This window comes from Pyxicephalus adspersus, chromosome 12, assembly GCF_032062135.1.
Source record: "Pyxicephalus adspersus chromosome 12, UCB_Pads_2.0, whole genome shotgun sequence".
Classification (NCBI taxonomy): Eukaryota; Metazoa; Chordata; class Amphibia; order Anura; family Pyxicephalidae; genus Pyxicephalus; species Pyxicephalus adspersus.
Window position 1 is genome coordinate 38,578,318 of NC_092869.1, and position 26,868 is coordinate 38,605,185.

The window sequence follows — 26,868 nt, forward strand, 5'->3', positions numbered from 1 at the left end:
TTTAAGATTTGGTGAATGGTAAAATAAAAAGGCAATGCCTTTACGGTGATGACAAGCCACCCTACATTTCGTCTTCACTTAGGAGCCATCTATTTGGAGTCCTAACTGCGCTCTGTTGATTGGTGTGGTCTTCAAAAAAATGGCGGCGATACTAGAACTCCGTAAGGTATTAAGAGACACTTTGTGACAGGTATAGGTTAGTAGGAAGTGACGTCAGAAAAAAAGCATTGTTGATGCCGGAAGTGCTGTGAGCTTCTAGAAATTGGACCTGTGCTTCTGGAATCTGGAAGGTAAATATGAGAGGACAGAGATGGTTTGGGGTTTTAGGGGTCAGGGAAGTTGTACTATCCCGCATTCTAATGAAGTACTGAGAGAGAACCGTGGAGACATGGCTGACTATTGTGCCTCCTTTATTAGAGGCTTGGAAATGTCCAAATTTCAAGTCTGCCAAAAAAAAATCCTCTTAAAGTGTGTGCAAAATCAAAACTATATCTATAATTTTGTGGATGAAAGTGGGAAATGGTTTAAGCTTTGGGCAAACAGTTGTACATATGTATGCGGGCTGCTTTACCTACTACAGTTCTGCATTTCAAAATTGTGAGCAGCAGGATTTTTATTGCAGAAGGTACAGGTAACATCCCCTCTGCAATACAACATACTTGCCTGCCAGATCACATTCTTCTTTTACACTGAGCTGTGCAGGATGTTGGGGTACACCGGGTATCCTAATATCCCCTGGGGCTGCCAGCACACGACCCTTCCCCGCCCACGGGCACACACCTGGCCAATAGAGATAGCCAAAGATCCGACACCGAGGAAAGGAGTGGGAGAACATCTTTTTTTTCTTTTTATTCGGTACAGGTTGGGTGGTGCCAGCCTCCCTTTATCTGCCCATATCCTTCTTTCTGTTCCATGGGAAGGCATGCATATTTTAATGCAGAAGGGACTTTCCAATTTTTTTATATTTGCTTTTAGTTCTACTTTAAAAAATGTTATTTCTATATATTAAATTATTGGATTTACACAGCTTTGCCCCACATTTGGCAGCATACATGTAGGTAATATATATATAATATTATTACACAGTATTTTTATAGCACCAACATATTACACAGCGCTGTACAACCCCATAGTCATGTCACTAGCTGTCCCTCAAAGGGCTTCACAGTCCAATGACTCTGCCATATGCATGTGTCTTTAATACAGTCTAAGGTCAATTTTAGGGGATGCCAATTAACCCAACTGCATGTTTTTGGAATGTGGGAGGAAACCCACGCAAACATGAGGAGAACCTGCAAACTCCATGCAGATAGGGTCCTGGATGAAATTTGAACCAGGGACACAGCACTGCAAGGGCCATAGTGCTAACCACTGAGCCACCATTCTGCATATATATATTGTCTTAATTCACTTTAAGTGGAACTAAACTCCCAGTATACTTACCTGACCCCGTTCCCTCGGAGGGCGCCCCCATCATAACCCTCCCCTATTATTTTAATCTATGTTATCTTGATTGGCTGGGATAAGGTTACTCCTGTGCAAGCATCCAAGAGTTCATTCGGTCCCAGCAAGTGTTGATGTCCTGGCAACCAAAGCTGAGCTATGCATGCACAAACGCTGGCGGAAACGTAGAGAAATATGGCGTTTTTTTTTTTAATTTTAATTAAATGTTTCAATAAACTTTATTGATGCTGGCAACTTATTTCCCAGCTTCAGCTTCACAAGTGCTGGCTGGTAGATTGTTCTGTTTCGATCATTTACTTGATCTCTTATTTAAGATTAAAAGTGGTAGAAGATAACTGAACATTGCCATGTAAATGGCAAAACAAAGCAAAGTTAGTTTTTCACCAAGGCAGCTTGCTAGAAATACCTAACCAGTCCTTTGCTCACAATCTAATGTCCCCATCATAGTCATATGTCTTTAGTACAGTCTAAGGTTAATGTTAGGGGGTTGCCAATTAGGTTAACTGCATGTTTTTTGGAGGGGGGGAACCGGATGTGGGAGGAAACCAGAGTACCCGGAGGAAACCCATACAAACACGGGGCGAACCTGCAAACTCCATGCAGATAGTGTCCTGGCCGAGATTCAAACCTGAGACCTAGTGCTTCAAAGGCCAGAGTGCTAACCTCTGAGACACTGTGCTGCCCATGGTATTGTACTGCATTCTGTAGATACAAATGTGGAGAGCAAAGGTCGCCTCTGCTTTGAGCTGGGTACATACTGAGCAATGTGCTATTATTCTGCAAGGATATAAAGGGAATTCTACTCAATTAATAATTATCTATAGACTATAGCAGTCTTTTTGGACCTTTTTAATATGTGGGAACCCTTGAAATAACTTTCAGGTCTTCAGGGAACTTCTTCTATAATTGCAATAGCCACTGATCACACTATTTTTGCATGGGGTTTGTTGGGAAGAATGTCACCCTTACAGACAGCCAAAAAGATAATTGATGTCACCGACTGACCTGTGGGGCACAAACTGCTCATTGCTCAAGGAACCCCTAGCAATGTCTGGAGGAACTCTGATCTAAAGGGATGAATTATAGACAACCCTCCCAATGGATTTATGACAGATCTATAGGGAATCTTTATGTAGAATATGGTATTCTTGAATAATCTAAATTATATCATATAAATACACAAATTTTATAATAAATCAGGTGAATCTCACAATCACAAGTGATTTTTGGTCTTTATGTGGATTTACTTATAAGTATATTAGTCTAACATAAATATTTTTCAATTTAAATTATTTTGTGTCAGAGTTGGTGCAACTCCAATATCTGCTTCCCAAGAATTGCTTCTGATTCCACAATCTGCTCTTACCAACTCAGAGAAATCTTTATAATGTTTTTATTGAATACTTCTTTAATGTTACATAGTTGCATAGTCAGGTTAAAAAAAGACATACGTCCATCAAGTTTAACCACTAGGGAAACAAGCAAATCCCAGATCTAAAGCCCTATAGATATACTTGATCCAGAGGAAGGCAAAAAAACCCTGGTACAGTTTGCTTCAACAGGGGACAAATATTCTTTGCTGATTCCATGAGACAATCGGATGTTCCCTGGATCAGCGGCCTCTGTTATCTTTACTTTAAAGCTTTAGTACCCAGTTATATTCTGTGCAATGTAATAATTTTGTTTTTTCCTTAGAAGATGGAAGTTGATTACAACTCCATGGATTTGCCTATTAACACTATCCACGATCAAGATTCTGACACAGATGTGGAAGGGGCCGAGGTGAAAGACATGAGACTGGAAGCCGATGCCATTGTAAATGATGTATTGTTTGCCGTCACCAACATGTTTGTCTCTAAAAACTTGCCATGTGCAGTGGATATGGCATATATCAATGTGGAGATTAAGGAAGGGACCAGATACTGCCTTGAACTTACAGATGCTGGACTAAGGGTAACTATTCTTGCTTATATTTCTGTCCAAGAGATGTGTGAAATATTTCTATTACCTTACTGCTGTGTACAAAGAATAGGAAATAAATGGAAAAATCCCCAGTTGGACATGCATCAAACCTCTGTATTTCTTCTGCTGTTCTATTTTCATAAGTTTGTGATCTAAGCAGAGTAAGATATCAGTATAATGCTCTAATACAGTATTCAACCCTGAATTTTTTTTAAGCTGGGTGTTAAGAAATTGTAGGTGGGTGGCAGCCTGTATTGTGATCCAGCTATTCAGTAACCACGCAAAAACAGCCGGGTGGTTACTGAAAGTGCTGGGTGGTGCGCCCAACTAAAAGGGGCTGGGACAACACTGCAGTACATGATTTATTGGCTACATTTAAACACATGGACTTATATAACACATAGGTTTAATTAAATTACTTGAAAAACAAATTAGAAATCACCTAAATTCATTGGTGGTTGGTGAGCTTCTGCAAGAATGCACAGCGTACTTAGCAATTATGGTGCAGACTTACCTATATGCAGCCACCCTGCATTGATGACAGGTCCAGGACCTATCATTGCATCCGCCATCTTCACCTTCGAATCCTCTGTTGACTTCAGGGAACAGGGCAATCCTCTTTGGCCCTTGGATAGCCACCGAAGATGTAACTCCCTCGCTTGGCTCTATGCGTGGCACTGCTGCACACAGAGCTGAGCTTTACAGTACTGTACCATAGAGTGTAGAGGCTTTTTGTTTTAGCTCATCATCTGTTATTCTGACATCCATCCTGGCGGAAACCTGAACAACAAACAAAATAAAACGAAGCCACCAGGAGCCAGGGCTTTATTTTTTGACGAAGGAGACATTGTACGTCTCTCTTGTCAATTAGCTCTATCTTTATCTAAAGAAAAATGTAGAGGAAATTAGACGTTTTGCTTTAACATGTAGCAGTCCTACTAAATGGTTGTGGACACCAAACCATCACCATATTTAATGTAAAGTGCTGTGTATATACATCCTGTTTATTAATAACACTTGAGTGTCTCCACACCAAACTCATCAAGCTATGATTGTATTGAGCTTTCTTTGTACATAGAGGCATAATCATCCTAAATCAAAAGAGGGCTTTCCCCAAACTATTACCACAAGGATAGAGGAACACAGTTGTCATTGTATGCTATAGTATCAACAGCATCCTTTAATGGAAATACTTAAAACTCAGGGGAAGGGGTGTCAACATACTTTTTGTCAGAAATTGTATATAATAATAGTTGAATGTTGACATATTGGGCATGATTTATTAAAGCTCAACAAGGCTGGAGAGGATACACTTTCATCAGTGAAGCTGGGTGACCCCAGCAAACCTGGAATGGATTTCTTAAAAGTTAGCAAAGGTTTTCAATCCTGGACCAGATCCATTCCAGGTTTGCTGGATCACCCAGCTTTACTTATGAAAGTATCTTCTCCAGCTTTGGAGAGCTTTAATATAAGGCCCATTGTATTTACGGGGTGTGTATTGCGTCTTGATTTGTATATGTACGTGGTCAATAGTTTTTGAATCCATAATTATTATTTTTTATTACCTATCGATGTTTCACTTCTGTTGACAAGGTGACAATCTTTAATTTGGTGTTCCTGTTAACAGGCTGGTCTTAGCTGGACTTAAGTTAATCAGCAAACTTTTAGGAAAAAAAAACAAAATTGAAAGTTGTCATGTTACATGTAAAAATCACAGTTCATAGAGTTTACAATTTATCTGTCTGTTTTTACACCAAACAGGTGGTTGGGTTTGCATTCGACCAGGTTGATCCAGGATGCAACAGCCAATACCATGAAACTGTTTACTCTTTGCTGGATTCCCTGAGCCCTGCATACCGCGAGGCTTTTGGCAATGCCCTGCTGCGAAGACTGGAAGCACTAAACAGAGATGCCCAGTCATGATAGACGGCCATCCTCGGATCCACCGCATCATGCAGAATCATCTGCTCCCTTCCCAGCACCCTCTTCTGTCTCTTATATCCCCCCCTCCCCCCCTCCCCCCTCATTATGATTACTGGCAGCTAAGTGCTTGCTGCAGCCTAGGCTATAAAACATAATGGGCAGATCGCTTCAGGAGGACAGCCTGCCAAATTACAATCTCCAGTATTGGGCGATAACAAGCCAGTCTTTTTCACTAACTTTGGTATTTAATGGATTGCGAGAGCTTTTAACCAAACAACTTATGATACAAGAAGTTAAAAATACATTTTAATGTGGGCGCATATTAGGATACTATTAAATATTCATCGATTTTAAAGATCAAGACAAGCAGGCAAATGCACAGCTGAAATGCATATATAGGAACTGATTTCGAAGTCAAAGGATTTGCATAGTGATGCATCTGCTCTTTGGATCTACCCACTCCTCACTGTGCTATAGTTTATGACTGCATAAAAAGGTGAGACCAGTTTTCACAGTTTGTGCCCATTCCCCATCTCCTGATGGCTCTTTGGACCAGTAGTAAGCATTCTGACAATCGGAACGCCCAACCTGACCTCTCCTATGCTGAGTACATATGTGCAATAATTGTCCGTGGAAAGGCTTTCATGATCCTTTCCAACGACAAAAGACTGCACGATGCATGAACGAGTGCTGTACATACAGCTCTATTCTGCTCTATGAAGAGGGGAGAACGATGCAGCGGCACCTCCTCTTTACTTTCATTATAATCATTCATTGTCTGCGGATCCACTAGAACAGATTCATGGAAGACGAGTACTGTACTCACCCCAGATTCTCATCTGATATCGGACGAGAATCAGCTGACGTGTGTAAATAGCCTTTACTCTCCATCACCACCAAGCATCTCCTACAGCAAGCCCCACCTTCTTTTCATCTGGCACGTGGCAATTTACAATAAAATTAGATTAAAGCTACTTATTCTGACAGAATTGACTAACTAATGGCTTTTGATGTGGATGAATGTTGTTGATTTTGGCCTAGAGTTTTACTTTAACTCATCTGCCCATAGAGTATATATGTGACCTCAAAAAGCATATGTCTGTAAGCCAGCATACATTATATGCCTGTGGGCTGATATACTAGAAGTAGTGATTTATTATTGCTAGTTATAATGTGGATTTTGTAAATATTTTTTAGGTTTTGTGATTAAATTTAGACATTTTATGTCCTGCTGCTTTTTATTTTTTGTAAAAATGGCCTCTTATTTAATGAATGATTTTAAAAATGATTTTAGGATTGGTCGAAAAGAAAGACAATCATACCCCAAAAAACTTTATAACCATAAGGGTTTACAGCTTCATGGGTTACCAATTAGACCAAATGATGATGCTGATTCATTCTTTAATGATCGGAGAGGTGACACTGGATACCTCGAAATGTAATAGTGCTCCTCACCTGTAAAATAAAAATCCTATCTCTTCTACCAGGGTACAGATCAAGTGTGTGAGAAGACGGGTATCATTAGAGAGTACTAGGCATACATTTTTAAGATTTTAAATATTTAGTATTAAATTAAATTAGCATACAGTAGGTGGAAGGTGTGATGTGAGCCATAAAGACAGCTCAGTGCTAACTAATAAGTGAGCAACACAGGATCAGAGAGAGATCAACAGGTATTTGTGTAAACCTATGGAACAGGTACAAAAATGTAATAAAACAAAAGGGAACATTTAGGAGGTCTTTTTTAAGATGCACATATGGTTTATGCCTTAGCAAAAAAGTGCCCATTTAAATCCTAAGACATTGAGCCTGATTTATTAAAGTTCCCCAAGGCTGGAAAGGATACACTTTTATCAGTGAAGCTGGGTGATCCAGCAAACCTGGTATGGATTTCTTCAAAGGCATTTGCTAATTGCTAGCAAATGTTTTAAATCCTTGACCAACTTCACTGATGAAAGTGTATCCTCCCCTGACTTGGGAGCTTTAATAAATCCGGTCCATGGATTTAGGTTTAATACTACTAATCTAGACCCGTAGCATTGTCAGGTGCTCCCAACACCTCCTGCAGAAAATTTGTTTCCCCAGAGTGGCGCAGCAAGGTGCTGCTCCATCGCTCTCCCCCTCCCCTCTCCATAGAGAAGAACGGTGCTGTATGTACAGCACTCGTTCATGCATTGTGCGGTTCTTATCGTGTTCGAATTGCACGTGTATATGCAGTTTTACTTGATACATATATTCATCAAATAAACCACGCTGAGTGTGTATCCCCTTGTTCTGTTAGAATTCACAGAAGTGGGGTACTAACATTGGACAAGGTAATTACTAGCACGATTGGTTTTACATGGCCGTGTTTCCGAATACGATCCCAACGCGTTTCGCCCCGGTTGGGCTTCCTCAGGGGTACGTGACTGTATACGATTACTGGTCTAAGAATATAGACTTTACATATAAGAGAGTTACAAATTTGTAAATAAAACAGACTAAGAAATCATGGGTGTTGTATGCACAGAGTTGTAAAGGTGTGATTAGTTTAGCCACAAAGATATCTAATGTACTTGAACAGGTATAGATACTAAGGTATAAAGGTACAAGACAAGTTGCTCCAGTATATAAAAAGATTCAGATGTCATCAGCTACAATAGGCTGGGATGGGTAGTTTGGAAGATAAACACTAAATATAAGATATATACAGAGGGATGTTGGTACTGTGCCATAGGATGTGTTGGGTAATAAAGATAAAATTCTTAATATGGAAGGATGAAAAGAATCATTCACCAAGGTTTCAGGTATGAATCTGTAGTTTCAATGCTAATGAAATATGGGAGAAGGTGGCGCCCCGTCCCCCGTAAGTCATGAAAGCCGAATGGGGGAATCCAGGCATGCTTTATATAGAAGAATAACAAATGACTGCACTCATCATCAACATTAAATGGAGATTAATAAAACAGGGAATAGGACATTCCCTCAAATATTCCTTGGTGGGAATCATTTACTGCTATTGAAACACACGGACCTGTGGGATTCCCACCAAGGAATAGTTGAGGGAATGTCCTATTTCCTGTGGAGTCCCAACACAACACAACTTAGGAAGGTCTCCTCCACCTCCATCTTTATTTTTCACTTTAAAGGGTGCTGCCACCTTCTCCCACCACATCCTGATCCTTGGCCATCCTGATTGGCCTGCCCTACACACACAGGATCCTAATGCAGCCTGTTGTCACTTTAGGGCCACTCGCTGCATGACTCAGGGCCCGGAGCTTGCCAGAGAGTACATGTTGGAGCTGAGTCAGATATAAGGGGTCCCCTGAGCTCTGACATCAGCTACCCTGACAACCTCCTGGCACAGATGGCCTTCCAGCTCCTGAGTAACCATAACAGGGTCAGGTTAAAGCCCTGCCATTGTTTCCATTACCCTCTGGGCTCTGCTATATATATATACTGCGATGCACACTCTGGAGGCTCCGTTCACAGCTTGTGTTTTCTACTATTTTGTGGCAGCTGTATTTATAATAATTTTGGATCATATTGGAATACTCAGAGCCCAACTCTGTTCATGCAGGGATAGGCAGTGGAGGATTGCCGACAAGTCACATGACCTGTGCAAGGTACGGCAGGGGACGCCTGGCAATGTAAGGCTACTCAGTACCTTGGCCGGGCACAGGTACCCATCAGAGTTCTGATGAAAGTTGGGGGCATGGAAGAGCAAATCTTTACTAGAAGTAGGATATGTGTGCTGAGGGGGTTGCTAAGGACAGAGGCACAAAATGTGTGTGTCTCTGTGAGGTGTGCTGACCCTCAGCCAACAGGGGCCCCAAATCAGTTCAGCACGGGGGCCCAATTCAGTCCTGGTTAAAAAGTACATGTATGTGGGGTGGGAAGTTGCTGAGAAAGTGCAAAGTGCATTGAGGGTTGATTTTTTCTCATCCTTTTAATAAATGCCTAGCATGTGTATATAATCTTTAGGACTTTATAAATAAAATCAGTGGACACTTCACGGTAGTTTTGTCTTTACTTTTTGTTTTAAATTCCAGTTTATGTGACTACTTTGAGACTGGTGACACACAGAGAAAGTAAACACAGTCAGGGGAGTCATGGCCCCGCCCACTTCTTCAGCATGGCAACCAGGACGCTTTCGAACTTGACACGCGCCTCGCGCCACGCCCTCTTTTGTCCAACGGGGCAATGGGCGTGGCGTGGACGTCAGCGCCTGTTGATGCTGAAAAGAGAAAAAAAAAGTTTGTGGCGCTTTAGTCACGTGACGCGGGGGCGCGCTCCCGCCGTATCCGGGAGTGAAAGGGAAGCGCGTGCTTGTTAGAACTAGCCAGTTTCCCGGTGTGACCGGCAGAGGGAGCCCGGCGGCGGGTGTATGGGGTGGTGGTGAAGGGGGAGGATGTCACCTTGTAGCCGCTGAGAGGACACTATGAGGGGACGCGCCGTATAGCGGAGCCCGGGGAGGAGGGGATGTTATCCAGGAAGAAGACCAAGAAAGAAGTTTCCAAACCCTCGGAGGTGCAGGGCAAGTATGTGAAGAAGGAGACCTCGCCGCTACTGCGGAGTAAGTGCCCGGGGCGGGGGGCGAGATGATGGGGGGCTCTGCTGGGTGAAAGTCACAACAATAGGGTCTGAGGGCCGGGATGTGGGGGTTATAGGGGGCTTCCAAGTTTAGGAGGGTCACACCAGGGGCAAAACAGAGCATTGTGTAGTCACTGGAATGCAAAACAAGGAATCTGGGGGTCACCATGGGTGACCAGCGATCAAAACAAGGGGTCACTGGCAGGAGCAGGGCATCTGGGAGTCAATGTGGGGTCACTGGGAGCCATTGTGGGGTCACCTGGGGATCCAGGAGTCATTGTGGGGTCACTGGGAGGAGCAGGGGATCTGAGAGTCAATGTTGGGTCACTGGGAGCCATTGTGGGGTCACCTGGGGATCCAGGAGTCATTGTGGGGTCACTGGGAGGAGCAGGGGATCTGAGAGTCAATGTTGGGTCATGAAGAGTTGCAGGGGATCCGGAAGGCATTTTGGGGCTATTGGGAGACTCAGGTGGTCTGGGAGCCATTGTGGGGTCACCTGGGGATCCAGGAATCATTGTGGTGTCATTGGGAGATGCAGGGGGTCTGGAAGCCATTGTTGGACCACTGAGAGATGCAGGGGATCTTGGAGTCATTGTGGGGTCACTTGTAGTCATTGTAGGGTCACCTGGGGATGCTGCCCATCCAGAAATCCATGTGGGATCACTGGGAGGCGCAGGGGATCTAGTAGTCATTTTGGGGTCACTGGGAGTCACAGTGCGGTCATGGAGAGGTGAAGGCTATTTGGAAGGCAAGGGGTCATTGGGAGAGTTGGGGGGGGGGGATTTTGGGACGCATTGTGGGTCACTGGGAGGTGCAGAAGATCTGGGAGCCAATGTGGGGTCAAGAGGAGGTGCCTAGGATCTAGGAGTCATTGTGGGGTCATTGACTCCCAGACCATCTAAGTCTCCCAAAGACCCCACAATGACTCCTAGATCCTCTGCACCTCCTCATGACCCCACATTGGCTCCCAGATCTTCTGCACCTCCCAGTAACCCCACAATGACTCCCAGACCATCTATGTCTCCCATTGTGGGGTAACTGGGAGTCAGGACAAATTTGCTGAAAGTCAGAGCAGAGTCTCTGAGGTTTCTAATACCCAAATCAGGGCCTTTGAAGTCATTGCATTGAGGCAAATCGAAGTCTTGGGGATCATTTAAACAGTGGATCCCTGGCATCACTGAGAATCGGAGCAGGGGAACTTCATTGACCAAGCCTCAGATTAGAATTGTTTAGGTTAATTAATATTTATATTCAGGTCAGGTCTAGGGTATCCTGGGTGGGAGAACATTAGCATTGTGTGGAATTTCTCTGATTGTTGATGAAGGATAATGTCAGGAATCTCCTAACACAGCCCTAGAGATTACCTGGGAACCAGACAAGAGATCTTGTGGTTCATAGACCCTAATCTAAGGGTCTTCAGTATGCAGGAAAATCTGTTTATTAGTCATGGAATCATCTAGTAGGGTTCCCGGGTATAGGAAGTCATTTATGGGACTCTTAAAGGGATCTTTAGGACACAGGTCCCTCCATGGATAGGAGAGCCAACTGAAGAACCTTCAAAGTATGGCCAGATCAGAAGTCTACACGGTGATACAATATATGCAAGATCGGCTGGACATGTAGTCATTTTAAACGGGTGTAACTGGAGTACTCTCATCTAAAGTTTGAGTATTGTGAGTTTACCAATCTCCAATACAGGTAGTCCCCAGGTTTCATACGACATAGGGACTGTAGGTTTGTTCCTAAGTTGAATTTGTATGTAAGTTGGAACAGGTACAATTATTTAAAAAAATGCAATTAGGACAGATGTTTGTCTCAACATATTATTAGGCAGCGTGGTGTCAGTTACTGTAAAAAATCCTCACTGTTATTTCACCACAAACAAAGAAAAAAAAAATTATGGAACCTAGACATTCATTAACTTTTGGAGCAAGCTGTGCTTTGATATGCAAAATTAAACAAATGCAGAGTTTGTCTTGGTCATGAAAGAGTTACAATATGTTGCAGAAGAAAGATGGGGGGTGAGTTCTTCTGTAAGTCATGCAAACGGCCCCTCCAAGCGTCCATTCTGCACACAGGGAGCAGGGAAGCCCTGTTCATATCTAGGAGGCGTTCATATGTAGGATGTCCTTAACCCGGGTACTACCTGTATGTTGAAGAGCCAACTCTTTAAGGGCACCATGGTAGTCCGGTCAGGGGTCTGGTATGAAGTTGGTGACCTCTTCCAAAGAAGTTATTGTTTGGAGAGATTTCTAATGGGACAAAGTAAACTTTCAGTAAACACTTCTCTTTTCCTGTCAAATTTTGGTCTTTATATCAGTGTTTCTAAACCAGGGTTCCTTCAGAGATTGCTTGGAGGTCCTTGACCACCACACTAATGTACTGTGAGCTGTGATATAGTATTTAGAGGAGGGGTTCCCTGGGACCTAAAAGTTATTTAAAGGGTTCCACCATGTCAAAAATTTTGAGAAAGGCTGCTTTAGATGCACCTTTTATTTTGGATCTTCTGGATCAGACCAGGAACCTCATTTTTAAGGTCTTCATATCCGGTTGACTCTCTGCAGGGAAAAAGGAGAAACAATGGACGTTCAAGTCGTAGAATAGACTGTTCACCTCTAATAATAGGACCGGCTTATCGGTGGTTGCTCTGTAGGATAAAGCAGAACCAGACTGGGGTCTAAGAATTGGAATTCTTATCAGTGTTTTGCAGGGTGATGAAGAGAGAGAAATCACAGTCTGCAAACACCAAGCCAGTGATATGGTATAGGGTTTTGTTTTTTTCCTCCTTTTAGTCTTTTGTTATGAACGTGAATCATTGCTGCTGCATCCATGACAAAGTCATCAGTGTTTTGGACAGTAGAATTTCTGGTTTGTTTTTGTGTAGGAACAAGTAAACATAACACAGACACCCCCAGGGGAAATTCAGCCTCGGTAAAATCACACAGGAAGTCCATTTAACTGGCATTTTAGCCTATTCTATGCTGATAGAATGAACTACCCAACAAGAAACTTTTACTTTACTACTTTACCAACTTGGGAACTTTTACTGTCGCATGTGAGCTTTGACCATTGTCAGTGATTATCTTTGTGCCTTTATTTGTCTATGATGATTTAAAATAAATAGGTGACCGGAAGAATGGTAACAAAATCAGAGAATTAAAAACAACATATCATCATAGCCTTGACCCATGCAAATTCTCCTGTATTTAATATTGCTACAAAAGTTCATTATGATAAAGAATATTATAATAATATTTCTTTTGTTTGATCCTGACATATACCTTTACTTAGGGCCTGAAAGACAACTTGTTCTACATATCAAACAATCGGATCCTTCCTTTTTATACACACTTTACATTCTCTTTTATTTAGTGCTGGCATTGTTTTTGCAATCTTTTTAAAGCTTTTATGAAGCCAAAAACAAATAATGAATGTGCATTGTAGCTAACTAGTCCTTAGATGTGGTGACTGCATTTAGATTTTGTTTTCCCATGCTTCTTTCCCTGTAATTTTCACCTGGAAATACAGCAAATAACACACTTGCTTTCGCTTCATGTCCACACTGGCTTCTCCATGGTATCATGTAAAGATATGGTTGTCATAGAAGCTGGACTTCAAACGTGTCTGCAATGTCTTTGTTCATCTCTATTAGATGGTGGATTGATGGGACAAAAAGTTTGAAAGAACCACCAAATGGTGGCAAGGACATAAAAAGGGAAATGCAGCCAGCATGTCTTAGGATACATACACACATCAGATGATTCTCGTCCCATAATCGCCTCAGGGCTGATATTGGAGGAGAATCTGGCTGATATTGGATGACCGCCCTGGCGGATCCATGGACAAGGAGCGATCTTAATAAAAGTGAAGGGGAGAGAGCACCGAGGGGTGCCACCCTGTTATACTCCCCCTTCCCCTCTCCATAGAGCAGAACGGCGCTGTCGATGAAAAGGATCGTGAAGAAGATCAGGACATGCGCAGAAGGAGCAACCAGAGCCTACCATGAGGCTCTGCGCTCCAATTCAGTCTTGATAGCCTAGGGGAGGTGCTGCACCCTTTTTTAAATGATGAGTTTAGGTACGCTTTAAAAAAAAAAAAATACTGGCCTATACTTCTGTAAGATGCCTCCAGAGCTCATTTGGGTCCTGCGCCGTCCAGTAATCCGCTTCACTGTTCTCCCCGGTCCCTTTTAGCTGGGTGCACCACTCAGCACTGTTCACTATCCACCTGGCTGTAAATAGGGGAAAAAAAAGAGGATACCCCCCCCCTCCCCCAGCATGTTTTTGGTTTGTAAAAAGAAACTTGATGGTGCGTAGGGGACACCACCAAAACAAGGGAATTTATAAACTATTTCTGCTTCAGAGGAATAAATACAAATTTTGGTTTCTATAGGTAACACAAACTCTTCTTGTTCCATAAAGGCCGCTGGTTCTTTGCTTTTTTCTGTTGGTTTTATGTGATTTATAAACTTTGGCATATTACATCTCTAATGTTATTTTTATTTTTTCAAAGATTTGATGCCCTCCTTCATCCGCCATGGTCCAACCATCCCGCGTCGGTCTGACATCTGTGCAGCCGATCCCGCCCCCTCTCAATACCCCCCTGCAGGCGATGGGGTGGTCTCCAGGAATCAAAGTTTTTTGCGGACTCCCGTTCAAAGAACCCCGCAGGAGGTCATGCGCAGGGAGAGTAACAGGATGTCCGCTCCTTCGTATTTAGTACGGGGGCTGGGTGACGTTCCAAGGGAATATGGCTCCTCCTCTCAGTCGTTTTTAACAGAAGCCAATTCGGTTATGGAGAATGGAGATGCAAACGCCAGGTATTTCTGCTCAGAGCACCCTTATGACGGCCAAAGGAGAAAACAGCATGAAGACTACAGATATTACGAACACAGCAATGATCATTTACAGAGAATGATACACGGACCAGGCAGACATCCCGCAGGTAACAGAACATTGTTTTCATTTCTGTGTATTCAATCATTAAACCTTACCAAGGAGTAATTTGGTTTTCACATTTTGATATTGCTATGTTTTTTCACTTCTTTTTTGGGATCTATTTATAAAGCAGGATTCTGCACCAGAGAATGTTTCATGGAATATCAGATTGCCTGCTTTTTTAAACAGAGCCCATTGTGAGCAGGATCGTAGGCGCTCCCCAAAGTAATTAATTCAGTGTTTAACCCAGAATATATTTCAAACTTGGTGGGAAGATTTTGTGGGCGGGTGGCAGCCCCTGTATTGTTACCCAACTTATCAGTAACCACCCAAAAACACCCGGGTGGTTACTAAAAAGTGCTGGGTGGTGCGCCTGGCTAAAAGAGGATGGGGAGAACACTGTAGTCTGTACATCGAACTGTGAAAGCTGCCTCCTAGTAGAGTGTAATGTTCTGAATTCGAAGTCTGTCTATATCCAGTTAGCAATTACATTTGCCTTTGATGTATGTTGCATTTTTAATTTAAAGAAAAGAGGGGGAAGGGCAAACATTCTCAACATTATTAGGTTAAAAAAAAAATCCATTTACACGTGGAATGGATTTATGGTAACTAAAGTTGCTTTGTTCTACATATAGAGCCTGCAGACGAGGTACCTGGACATTCCTATAACTACTTTCCATCTGCAATTTAACTATTTGAGAACCCCTTTCATTAATAAGCAAATAAGTACCGCATCCCCAAATAAAACATAGAGAAAAGAACCTACCTCATTACCCCTGGGACAAAGACATCACCAAGGGAGATCCAAAGCGTGATTTTTTTTTTTAGGTACTTACAACAATATAAGCTAAAAGAATCATATTTTTTTTTATTTCCAAATGTTAAATTCACAATATTATACACAGATCATAAAATCAAATTGACAATATCATAAAATCAAAAATAAAGGCCACTAGACAAGTTGCTACTACCACCAAAAAAAGGACATTATTCTCTCAAGCCTACAATTAAGTAGATGATAAATGCAACAAGTCACTCCAGTGTGTCCACCATTCTTCTTTCTGTGCCCCCAGTACATAATCATTGTCTTTAGGGTACATTTACATGCAGGAGCCTAATTTAAGGATGCCTAGGTGACCCCGTGCCAAGACCTGAAGATTATCATTATATCCTACACAGAAAATTACGTTACTGCTCCTCAACAATATAGTAAACATTCAAGCTGTTTTGAAAGCACAGGTCTGTACAAAGAAAACCAATATTAGCCTGTTTCCACATGGTTTTTGTCTCTTAAGAAAGCTGCAAGTACAGAAAATCTCCTGTTGATCAGCACATTGTTCTCTCGGCTTCCTCCTTGGGTTGAGGACATAGCTTTTCTGCTGCAGTAAAATCCTTTGCGGCATTGTCGGCCCTATAAGGAATTTTGTAGATTGCAAGCCTTCTTCAAGAACACCTAAGATCATGGAAGTGTGTTGTGAAATACCAGTATGGAGCTATGCTAAGAGTCCTTGTGCATATGCAATACATGATTTTCAGTTCCCATAGACCATGTGATACTTGCCTAGGCATTAGGACACAAGGGGAATTTAGTAATGCCATGTTTTATGCACGACAAGTGCTCCTTCTTTTGTGCTCTGCATACTAAAGTAATTTGATAAAGTTATCGAGCAAGCAGTGTAGAATCTGCTTTTTCCAAACCCATGTACAGCAGAGCTCAATCTGAGTAAGGCCGGGTACTCACGTGCAATAATTGTCGTTGGAAAGGATCTTTAACGATCCTTTCCAAGGGCAAAATACTGAAGGATGCATGAATGAGCACCGTTCTGCTCTATGGAGAGGAGATGGGGAGAGTGACGGAGCTGCACCTCGCTGTGCTCTGCCCCTTTCACTTTTATTATGATCCTTTGTGTACCCTCCAGGACGGTCGTTGGAACGACTGACGACAAGCAATGTACACACACCAGATTTTCATCCGATATCATCTCTGAGACGATTATCGGGCAATCACCTGACGTCTGTATGTAGCCTAAGAAGCCACACTAGTGCTCATGGGATATACAAAGCAAAGTGACAGAGAGGCGAGCTTATTGGTCTCCAGCTTCTCCTTTCACTATGCAGTCTGGGGTAGTGTGAAGACCTGTATATAATACTGAAGTGAAATATAGTTTCAGAAATGGATTGACAAAAATCTTGTAGCCAGTGAAACGCCACCTATATATGTATTTATCTGTTTACCTGGAGTTCAGCTTTAGCAAACATTGATTGAGTCCTATTATTCATTAGAAAATGCTCCTTTCGGACAAAGATGTATGTATACCAAGCGGATAAAGGTGTAATTGATATTGCATGTCAACCTTAAGGGCTTCTAACCTTTCCAGTTATGATTCTGCACCAAAAACAACAATGATGTGCTCATCCTATGTGCTATGAAGTGATCCTTTCAAGAGTCAGATTCTTGTGGGAGGGGGCTGCTGATGAGGTGAATGAACTTGGGAGTTTGTATATCTCCATAGTCCTGCATTCTTGAAGCTGGACTCGATCTGGTAGAACCTAGTGCAAAACCTCTTCTTTCTTTTCATCTTATATCAGATAATGATTATTGCATAAAAATAAAGATTTGTGACTTTTTTTCTGGGTCCTCGTACAGGCATCGGAAGGGTTGCTGCCACCTCCTTAGGAAACCTAACCAATCACAGTTCGGAAGACATGCCTTTACCTGCTGGCTGGTCGGTGGACTGGACAATAAGAGGGCGGAAGTACTACATCGATCATAACACAAACACTACACATTGGAGCCATCCGTTGGAACGGGAGGGATTGCCTCCTGGCTGGGAACGCGTGGAGTCGGCAGAGTTTGGCGTTTACTATGTGGATCATATAAATAAGCGAGCCCAGTACAAGCATCCGTGTGCCCCCAGGTAAATTGTTTTTTTCATGTTTTTTGGCTTTATTAAGACTAAGGCTACGTACACACATTCAATAGTTGTCATTGGAAAGGATCTTGCATAGACAAAAGACTGAACAAGCTCTATGCAAAGGGGAGAACGAAGGAGTGGCACCCCGCTGCGCCCTCTCCCCTTCACTTGCATTACAGTCGCTTGTCGTTCCCCGATCCACCAGGACGCCAGCAACGTCAGACAAGCGCTGATTCTTATCCGATATAGATTCTTGTCCAAGAGAATCATCTTGCGTGTCTACCTAGCCTAAGCCTAGACTACAAACTTATCTATGCCAGACCTCTTTGTCTAGTATGTTTGTTGCTCAGACCTGGAGAACCACTATAGTAAAAGCATTTCATTTTGAAAGTTGTATGGAGGTTAAAGGGGATCATGAAAGCTGCTTTTGCTTGCCTGGTTGGTGTTCTGATCCTCGGCCCTAAATACCTCCTCATTCACTGACCCAGAATGAGAATGCAACTTCATTACCTGCATGGTTGTTTCAGATGCATGACTGACACTACTGACACCAAAAGATCAGATTTACATCTAGGCACTATCATTGTTTAGCAATGGCAGCTTATATCCTCTCTCATTATAGACTCTCTTTAATGCCTGTAATGATTTATTCAGTACATGAATCCTTGTTTTACTGCACACGATTTTCTTGCAAACCAAGGGGTCAGCATAAAGTGACTAACAGGTGTTGTGGCAATCCGTATTGCACTACCTGAGGTACCTAAAACACCCTTATAACGCCTTATAAAATGGAAACCTTTAAATCGATGTTTCTTGACCTTTATCACATGTAGGAACCCTTGGAATAACTTTCAGGTGTTCGGGGAACCCCTTCTATAATTATATCCACAGCTCACAGTACATTAATGTGGTGGTCATTGTTAAGATTGTGTCCTACATTGCTGACCATTGGGAAGAATGTCTCCCTTATAGATAGCCAGATAGATCATTGGTGTCACTTAAGAGAGGTACAAAGAGGTACAGAGAGGTACAAACTGCTCATTGCTCAAGGAACCCCCAGCAACCTCTGGAGGAACCCTGGTTGAGAAACGCTGCTTTAAATAAATGTTTGTATCTACTTTAAATTAGAACTCTATGGAAAATAAAATCATTGCATATATGATGTGGACTTTTAATAGTATTAGCACAGTAACCTTTGTTTTTGTGAGTCTCCCAAATATCTGTTTTGTGTTTATGAAGAAGAGGTTTTGCACTAGGTGGATTCATTTCCACAGACCAAACTGTCCAGCAAGAATATCAGTTTCAGTTAGGACATATTTTATAACACCTATGAAGTGGGTAAAAAATGTCAGTAACTGTCTAAAAGGGAGTTAGTCTTTAATTTGTTTGCTACTAAATTTAGGACTACATGTCCTTCTAAGTGTACCTTGTCTACAGGGCGATAATGCTGCTGTGCTGTTTTTTCCTTTCTGCAGAACCATCAGAGTTGTCAAACTAGTGGATCCACTTGCAGGATTGACAATAATTTATTTAAAACAGATACGGATGGAATCAGATAAAACATAACTGGTGTAATATTGCAAATGTTGTAAATAATATATATGATGCAGAGTTCTGGTTTTAGTAGTTCTGTTTTGAGTCTGAAAAGTCCAAATCCCTCTTTTCATCACAATGCTGTCTCTAAAACCAGAGAGCCTCTCTTGATCCATGGACAATGTCGGGCGACAACTGTACACATGTCTGATTCTTTTGCAAGACAAGCACAACCGTTCCTATAGGGCGAGAATATTCGGATGTTTACATAGTGTTGGGGCTGAGATTGTAAGGATATCTGCTAGGAGTTTGTTTGTCCTCCCTTGTTTGCGTGGGTTTCCTTCCACAAATCATGCAGTTAGGTTAATTGGCTTCCCAGACCAGTCCTTAGCCTGTTTATGATATGACTATGATAGGGACATTAGATTGTGAGCTCCTGTGAGGGACGGTTCGTGACATGAATATAGACTTTGTACAGGGCTGCATAATATGTCAGTGCTAAAAAAAAATCTATAAATAAGTATTTAAACATACAGTAGAAAATTCCAACATAGATTACTTCAGATATTTTACATGAGACATCAGTGTTGCCTGGCTGTAGTTTTCATTTCTTCAAATCATTTCCACACAGCCCCAGCCAGCTGGCATTTATCCTCCTTTGACGTTCCTTTGAACAGTAGAAAAGTCCTGTAGTCCCAAATGGAAGAAAGATACAGTTGTGTGTAGTCTGCATAGCAATTATATTCCGGCGCTCTCTGATGTATTTCCCTGTGGTAGTATGTCCAAACAGTAGGGGTGACCACACTGAACCGTAAAGGCCTGGGCTGTGATGGGGTCCACCTGGGGAACAAAAAAATTGTGAACATGCAGGGATTTATTGCAGAAAGAGACAGGCAATGTTTCCTCTGCAATAGATATTCTTACCTGCCTGTCAGTGCGCTTCAGCTGTCAAAATTGCTGAGCTGCTTCCCAACTTTTTTTCTGCATTGTTGCCCCATCACACGTACACCCATAGCTGAACACGGGCATATTCCAATGTTATCACCATCAGGAAAACAACCTTGCAAAAAATGCCATGAGCTGGATGCATGTGGATGGGTAGGGATTGCAGGAAGTTGCAGCACTGAGATGCACAAAGCAAATAAACCAGGTATTTTATTTGAAAAGTTACATGGAAATTATTAACTAAAGCAGAAGTAAACCCAAAACTACCCAAAACAAAAAAAAAATCACACTTCCCTTCAATCCTGCAGATCAGTCTATTCGTCTGGAGGTTTCCATTGGGATCGGCATCATCCCAGTATCCATGTTCAGCAGGGGAAGCACCAGGCGCCATCATCTTCTTCTGCATTCTTCTTCCTACGTTACCGGATCTCGCACTGTGCAAGTGACGTAGATTGAGGGAAAAAACAATACCTTTTGATGAAAGGGCTCCTTCTGCACATGCCTGAGATGCTCAGACATGTGAAGAATTAGCTGCCAAGAGCATTCCGGGATGCATGACATAGGTATCCTCGGAGGTTCTGAGCTCCCATTCATTCTTTATCGCCTAGGCGATCGAGAATTAAGGGGGCCGTGATGCACTACATAATGCTATGTACATAATAATAATTTGCTCCCACCCTGAATACCCTAGACCTGACCCAGATATGAATAATGATTGTCTTGAACATTTCTAATCTGAGCCTTGTTCAATGAAGAGCCCCTCCTCTGATTCTCAGTGATGCCGGGGATCCTATGTTTAAACTTAAAAATGCCGGAAAAAAAAAAAAAAAAGCCTAGGGCGGTGAAGTGTCATTCATTTAGGATTTAGCAGTTTCTTAATAAGGGAATTGTATTTTATGCAGCAGAGTTGGGTAAGTTTGTCAGGGTCTTGCTTACTGTACCTTTGCCTCATTCCATTCTTGTGTTTTGCTTTGCAGTGTTCCCCGCTATGACCAGCCTCCCCCCCTCCCTCCTCCAGTCACTTATCAGCCTCGTCAAGTGGATAGAAGCCAGCCGCTCCTAGTGCCTGCCAATCCATACCATACAGCTGAGATCCCAGACTGGCTCCAAGTGTACGCCAGGGCACCCGTCAAGTAAGTGTACCTTTTCGTTCTTCTTGCATTATATAGCCTAAAGTACTCCCAGGTCTGACAAGATGGTCAGAATGGTAGTTGTGATCCAGATATGAAAATATCTTTTTACTCTGTTCTGAGATTGGCCAAGCATGCCTTCCTATTCCTATGAGGTTATAGAGAATCATGCAGGAGGATGTCTATCCAGAGGATATACTGGCATATTTATTAAACCATGCAGGTAACAAAATGAAGTAACCTTTTTTTTTTTCTCCCCCTTCACTTCCTTTGAGATCATTCGTCGTCCATCGTCCATAGATCCGCCAGTACAGTCGTATGGACGACGAGAGCTGTACACACGCCAGATTCTCGTCCGATAATTGCACGAGTGTACGTAGCCTTATTCAAATAAAAAAAAACTTCTGATTGGGATCTTTAGTCTCACTTTCCAAATGCTGTGCAGCCTTTTTTTTGGGTTGGACAAATATTTTGCATTTCTGGTAAAAGCTCCTTATAACAAGCTCACCAATACCAAGTTAATAAAACCTTTCTGCTTTCATTACATACTTTTAATTTCAGAGCCATTAATGTTATTGTTGGATTTTTTTGCTTCTCTATGCAGTGGAAGCAGGTCATGGCTGGTGGAAGGTGTTGGCTGTACATACCTGTTCTTGGATATGTATACCACAGCACCCTGCTGGAATACCCTCAAACTTAACACAAGCAGTGAGTGGGCAGGCTGTATTTGCATGCAGACTCTCCTAGGGAACAACTTCATGATTGCAAGGACTGAAATCCTTGGAAATGAATGGGTTGCGCTGGGGGCAGTCAGCTGCGGAGGAAAGCGTTAGATGATGTTGGATGTCCTCCAGCCAGGCAAAGGCAGGCTTTATCTCGCTTGCTTCAGCTTCTAATGCACATTGTGAGAAGTTTAAAGCATGCAGTGAAATCTTTATAAACATTTTCAGTGCAGGAAAGCAAGACTGACAGGAAGGCTGGAGTTCAGCTTTAAAGCTTGGCTGCCACCTCCTACCTTCCACACATTCCTATTGGATGAGTCAGCTCTTGCACTGTTTGGCAAGAACTGAGGCAGAGCGGAGCACTTAAAGGTGATGCAGGTATATAAAGGACACTATACGTACTGTACGTCTCGGCAGTCGGTAACTTGGACTTCCTCCCAGTGTCTGGCCAGTCAATAGGTGGTTGAACCGTTTACTGTGGGGAAAAAAAACCCCTGGCGACTAGCAGATGTTTAAAAAAATCAATGACTTTGAGTGGTTTCTAACACTCCCCTGATATCCCCCCACAAAAGTGTCCGGAATGCTATTTTATGTACAGCAAACTTTGCGTCCTGCTCAGCCCTTTTGTTTTAAATATTTTTTGGAAAAACAAAACCTCCCATCAGTTCTTCATCCAGGACCTCTGGCCAGCTGATGACTCATCAGCCTCTGTTTGTTGTTGGGGAGCTGATACAGCATTTATCAAATTCTTGGCATTCTAAAGTAAATCTGCTTTCTTGAAGCATATGTTAAAAAAAAAAAAACATTTAGTACATCCCTGGAATACACGCACACTTCCTTTTATTTCTTTAAACTTGCTTCAGAATAACGTGCCAGAAGTATATTGTGTTTCCAAAGTGTGTGTTGTCAGTCCTGTCTATTTTTGCAATTTTAACACACTGCGCCATCATATTACTTTGTGTGCTGTACATTACATCGAGGGTGTCAATAGCAGACAGATACAGACAGTGACAAAGGAGAAGGAGAGGACCCTGCCCAAAATAACAGCACAGATCTCTCTTCATTCTATCCACCTTCCTACATTAGACCTGGCTTCAGCCTCTTGTACAGCCGAGCTTGCATGTAAGAGGAGGATCCAGCAAAATAAGCCTTTTCTCTACAGCACTGCATAATATGTTGGTGCTATATAAATCCTGATTTTTAATATTAATAATAACAATAGAAGCCAAAAGGTTCATGTGCTGACAGAAGAAGAAAGCAGAGTGATGGAGAGCTTAGATCATCACTGTGCAGCTTCCCCTAACTGTCCAATCACAGGTTGGAAAGACCAACTTTCTCATTATGAGCCTCCTTTTAAAAGTTACCGCATATTCATTGACCGTTTGAACTACCCCAGGGAGAAGTGCACTAACTTCAGTGAGACGTCCTTGATGGAAAACCATTACAAATTAACTTGCTGTTGCTGATCTTTTCTTTTTACATTCATAGTCAGAGATGAGCTTTTCTCATTCTGCAATACAAGATTTCATATGGTCATTTTAATCTGTTCTTAGAGTTTTCAGTCCATTGCTGCAGAGTAGATAAATATCTCATAGTGGTCAGGGGTAGGAATGGAAATACCAAGAAGACGTCAACTTTTTGGCTTTTTTCCACTCCTTGTCTAATATAGCCACGGATTGTTTTCTGTGACCTCAGCACTGTCGGCAAGCACCAGACATAAAATTATGAGCTTTATCAGAAAAACCTCTTTCATTAACACAGCTCTATATAAAACACGCTCAACAGTTAGTTTACAAATTCATTGGGGCTCGTAACAGAGCTTTGGTATTTTCGCCTCACTTTATTTTAAAGGGGATCAGTGGAGTTGATTAGCTCATTGCAGGATTTTGCTGCTTCATACCAAAGCAGGTAAAATGCGGCTTGCATTGAAAGAAAATAAATAGGCATTGGATTATATTGGGAAGACCTTTCAAAAGGAACTGAAGATGTAGAGTAATAGTTACATATCTCTATACAAGTGCACACAACCTTTCAGCCATCTTGATTGGCTGGACTGGCCAGATGTAACTCTTTTGTTCAATAATTTTCCGCAAAGTGCAGGGGAAGCCGGGATCCGTGGGTATCCCGGAATGAGCAGCTCCGCTTTTTTGACAAATTCCTGGTTCGATCAGGCAGATAAGAATGTGGAACGATTAGATTGTAAGCTCTCCAGGGCAGGGTCCGCTCCTCCCTTCCTGTATCGCTGTCCGGGTCTGTCTGTCATTTGCAACCCCTATAATGAAAAGCGCTGCGTAATATGTTGGCGTTCTAAAAATATTGTTTATTAATATTAACTAGCCATTACTATTCCCTAAATATACAAGTGGTGTTGAGATTTAGACCCTCAAAGTTTACAGCAGAAACATTCAAGTCATTTAAATCCTTCATGCTTTAGATCCACTTTACCTTCAATATGATGTCTGCCATCAATATATTTTTTCATGTAGAGGTCTGGCAGGGGCAAGCAGAGCTGCCGAGAGAACAACCTAAAAATATCTTCAGTGTTTCTGCTATATCATTTTTAAGGAGGAATTGCTCCACAGTTTTTGCAGCTACAAAGGGCAGTACATGCGTATTTTAAGCTACTGTTATTGCTGTATCTAAAATGACTATAGGCTGCTTGCCAAATCCATTTTTAAACTACCTAAATCTTTTGATCCACTGATCGTTGGCTTTTTCTCTGAAATTGACCTTTTTATGTACTTTTCCTACATGGATCTGATCTCTGCTTGATTGCTTTATTTTGCATCTTTCATGATATTCTACTGAATAAGGTTTAAAAATAGGAATGCATTATTTTCACCATTGCTTAGCCCGTCACGTCACTGCTTCCTGTTGCTTAGTGCAGCGGTCACCAACCAGTGGTCTGCAGACCACTGGTGGTCCACAGCTCTGGCCAGTGCACCCCCGAGTGGGGTCAGGAGAAAGACCACTCCAGGGGGGACGCATCGGCCAGAGCTGCAGACCACGCCCCCTATGTAAATCCCTGGCTCAAGGAAGTGGGCGGGCTGTGTTTCACGGCACAACCTGCCCACTCTCCCATCGCAGGCTCAGATTTGCGATGGCAGAGTGGGTGGGGTTATGGCAATATGACATCACTATGGGGGAGGTTCCTTTGATTGACAACTGGCTTCCCGCGCATGGGCCGTCAGGAGCCAGTAATTTTAGTGGTCTGTGAAACCAAAAAGGTTGGCGACCGCTGGATTAGTGGACATCAGCCTAAAGCAAGGGACCATTCTGCCCTTTTGTACTGTGCTCATGTCTTATAAACATGTGTGGTGCTCTAATCCATTGGATACTTTACTACCCAGGGCTGTGTATGGTGGGGATGCTCAGCTTTGAAAACAAGCCAGTAAAAGAGGTGGGGGAGAGTTCCTAATATTTACTTTTCTCTCCTGAAAGATGGTGCCATCTTTGTCCCATTTCTTTATTTAAAACTTGGTCTCTGTGTAGCCTTTCCCCCATCATCGCAAAGTTATCGTTCAGTTTGGTCACTAAAGGAAAGGACGCTAAGGATCTGCTTCTTTCCGAGCTCATATTTTAATGATACCAGCTTAATAAAAAAAACTAAACTGTTGTTTATTATGAGAATAAAAGAATTTATTCTTGCAGACCTGTAAAGTTGTTGAAAGGTCCATTAGATTCCTGGAAGTTGGTAATGGGGCTTATATTCTGCAGCCAGTATATAATACTTTGGTGGAGTCCTTTGTTAATGCCCTCTTCAGAACGTTGACATTCTGGGTAGAACATGATGTTTTGCTTTACGTGATACCTCATTTGGGTGTATACAGCATCCTGATCTGGGAGTGCCCATGCTTTAGGCCCTGGACAGAAACTTTAACTTGTTGGCAAATTCATTTGGAATCCGAATGTCATTTTATGTGGTTTTTGTGTGACAGCATTGCACCAGCCCTGTTCAATTACTTCCAGTTAGCAGGGACAGTTATTTCTGTTCTCTGTGGTTTCATAATTCCACCCTAATAGAATTTATTTTCTTCTGAGTCACCTGAGTATTTTGGAAACATCTGGAGACAAGTTCTTCTTCTTGCTGTCCAAAGATTAGCTCATGCAAAACAAATATTCCTTTTCCTTTTTGAGTGTCATAAGTATGGCAGTTGGTTTTCAGCATCTCGTAGGAGATTTGTAGTATATTCTTTTAGCCAGAGATGATCCAACAAGATGAAGTAATGCCTAAGAAGTTCTTGCACCGGTTCAAGCTTAGCCTGGAATTTAAAGTCACCAAAGTGCATCTGTAGCTGCTAACTTCTCTTTTGTAGACAGCACAATGCTTCTTCTGCAATTAAATCCTGAAGGTCTTCTTCCATGTGCCATAGCTTCCCTACAGGACATAACCGAAAAATGCTCTGTAGTTTAAGCTGATACGCCACAGGTAGGGTTAGGATTTCAGGGCAACAGTGACAGCATTGTCTATGGAAAGTGATATTAGGACTCCACTGGATTTAGGTTCTTTAAATGCAGGATTAAGTTGAACAATAAGGGTCGGGTCATTTCTGCGTGTGAATTGAACAATCCCGCATGGCTCCCTGTGGCTAGTTTCTTTCCAGCCACTCGAGTACTGCTCACTGCTGCCCTATTCATTCCTTATGTTACTGCAGCAGGGAGATGCTACCACGTAGCGAGTGCAGACGTGAGGAAATGGTAAACACACCAGGAGAAAAGGAGCACAATATTTTTATATATATATATATATATATATATATATATA

The 26,868-nt window shown here is 42.2% G+C and overlaps 2 protein-coding genes across 3 annotated transcripts in view; both read left to right on the top strand.

Annotated features, from left to right (window-relative positions):
• Positions 1 to 152: 152 nt before the first annotated feature.
• Positions 153 to 6,577, top strand: GSKIP (GSK3B interacting protein). Of its 2 annotated transcripts, none has more exons than XM_072428191.1 (3): positions 153 to 290; positions 3,160 to 3,417; positions 5,188 to 6,577. In XM_072428191.1, the coding sequence occupies exons 2-3, from the start codon at positions 3,163 to 3,165 to the stop codon at positions 5,347 to 5,349; spliced, it is 417 nt and encodes a 138-aa protein (XP_072284292.1). In that variant the 5' UTR covers positions 153 to 290; positions 3,160 to 3,162; the 3' UTR covers positions 5,350 to 6,577. The 2 variants fall into 2 exon arrangements, with proteins under 2 accessions (XP_072284292.1, XP_072284293.1); XM_072428192.1 differs by having other exon boundaries at positions 228 to 290; positions 3,163 to 3,417.
• A 3,075-nt stretch (positions 6,578 to 9,652) lies between these two features.
• The window catches only part of SAV1 (salvador family WW domain containing protein 1), a 21,912-nt gene continuing 4,696 nt past the window's right edge, over positions 9,653 to 26,868 (top strand). Inside the window, exons 1-4 of the mRNA XM_072427762.1 lie at positions 9,653 to 9,904; positions 14,434 to 14,865; positions 17,506 to 17,776; positions 21,229 to 21,384. Of these exons, the coding sequence (XP_072283863.1) occupies positions 9,811 to 9,904; positions 14,434 to 14,865; positions 17,506 to 17,776; positions 21,229 to 21,384 (953 nt within the window). The 5' untranslated portion in view covers positions 9,653 to 9,810. The remainder of the gene's footprint in view (positions 9,905 to 14,433; positions 14,866 to 17,505; positions 17,777 to 21,228; positions 21,385 to 26,868) is intronic.

What these genes read in the sequence shown, in the direction of transcription:
- GSKIP (XM_072428191.1), top strand. Translation starts at nt 3,163, where the DNA reads ATGGAAGTTGATTACAACTCCATGGATTTGCCTATTAACACTATCCAC. An exon ending in TTACAGATGCTGGACTAAGG is followed by an intron (nt 3,418 to 5,187) that starts GTAACTATTCTT and finishes TACACCAAACAG; the next exon opens with GTGGTTGGGTTTGCATTCGA.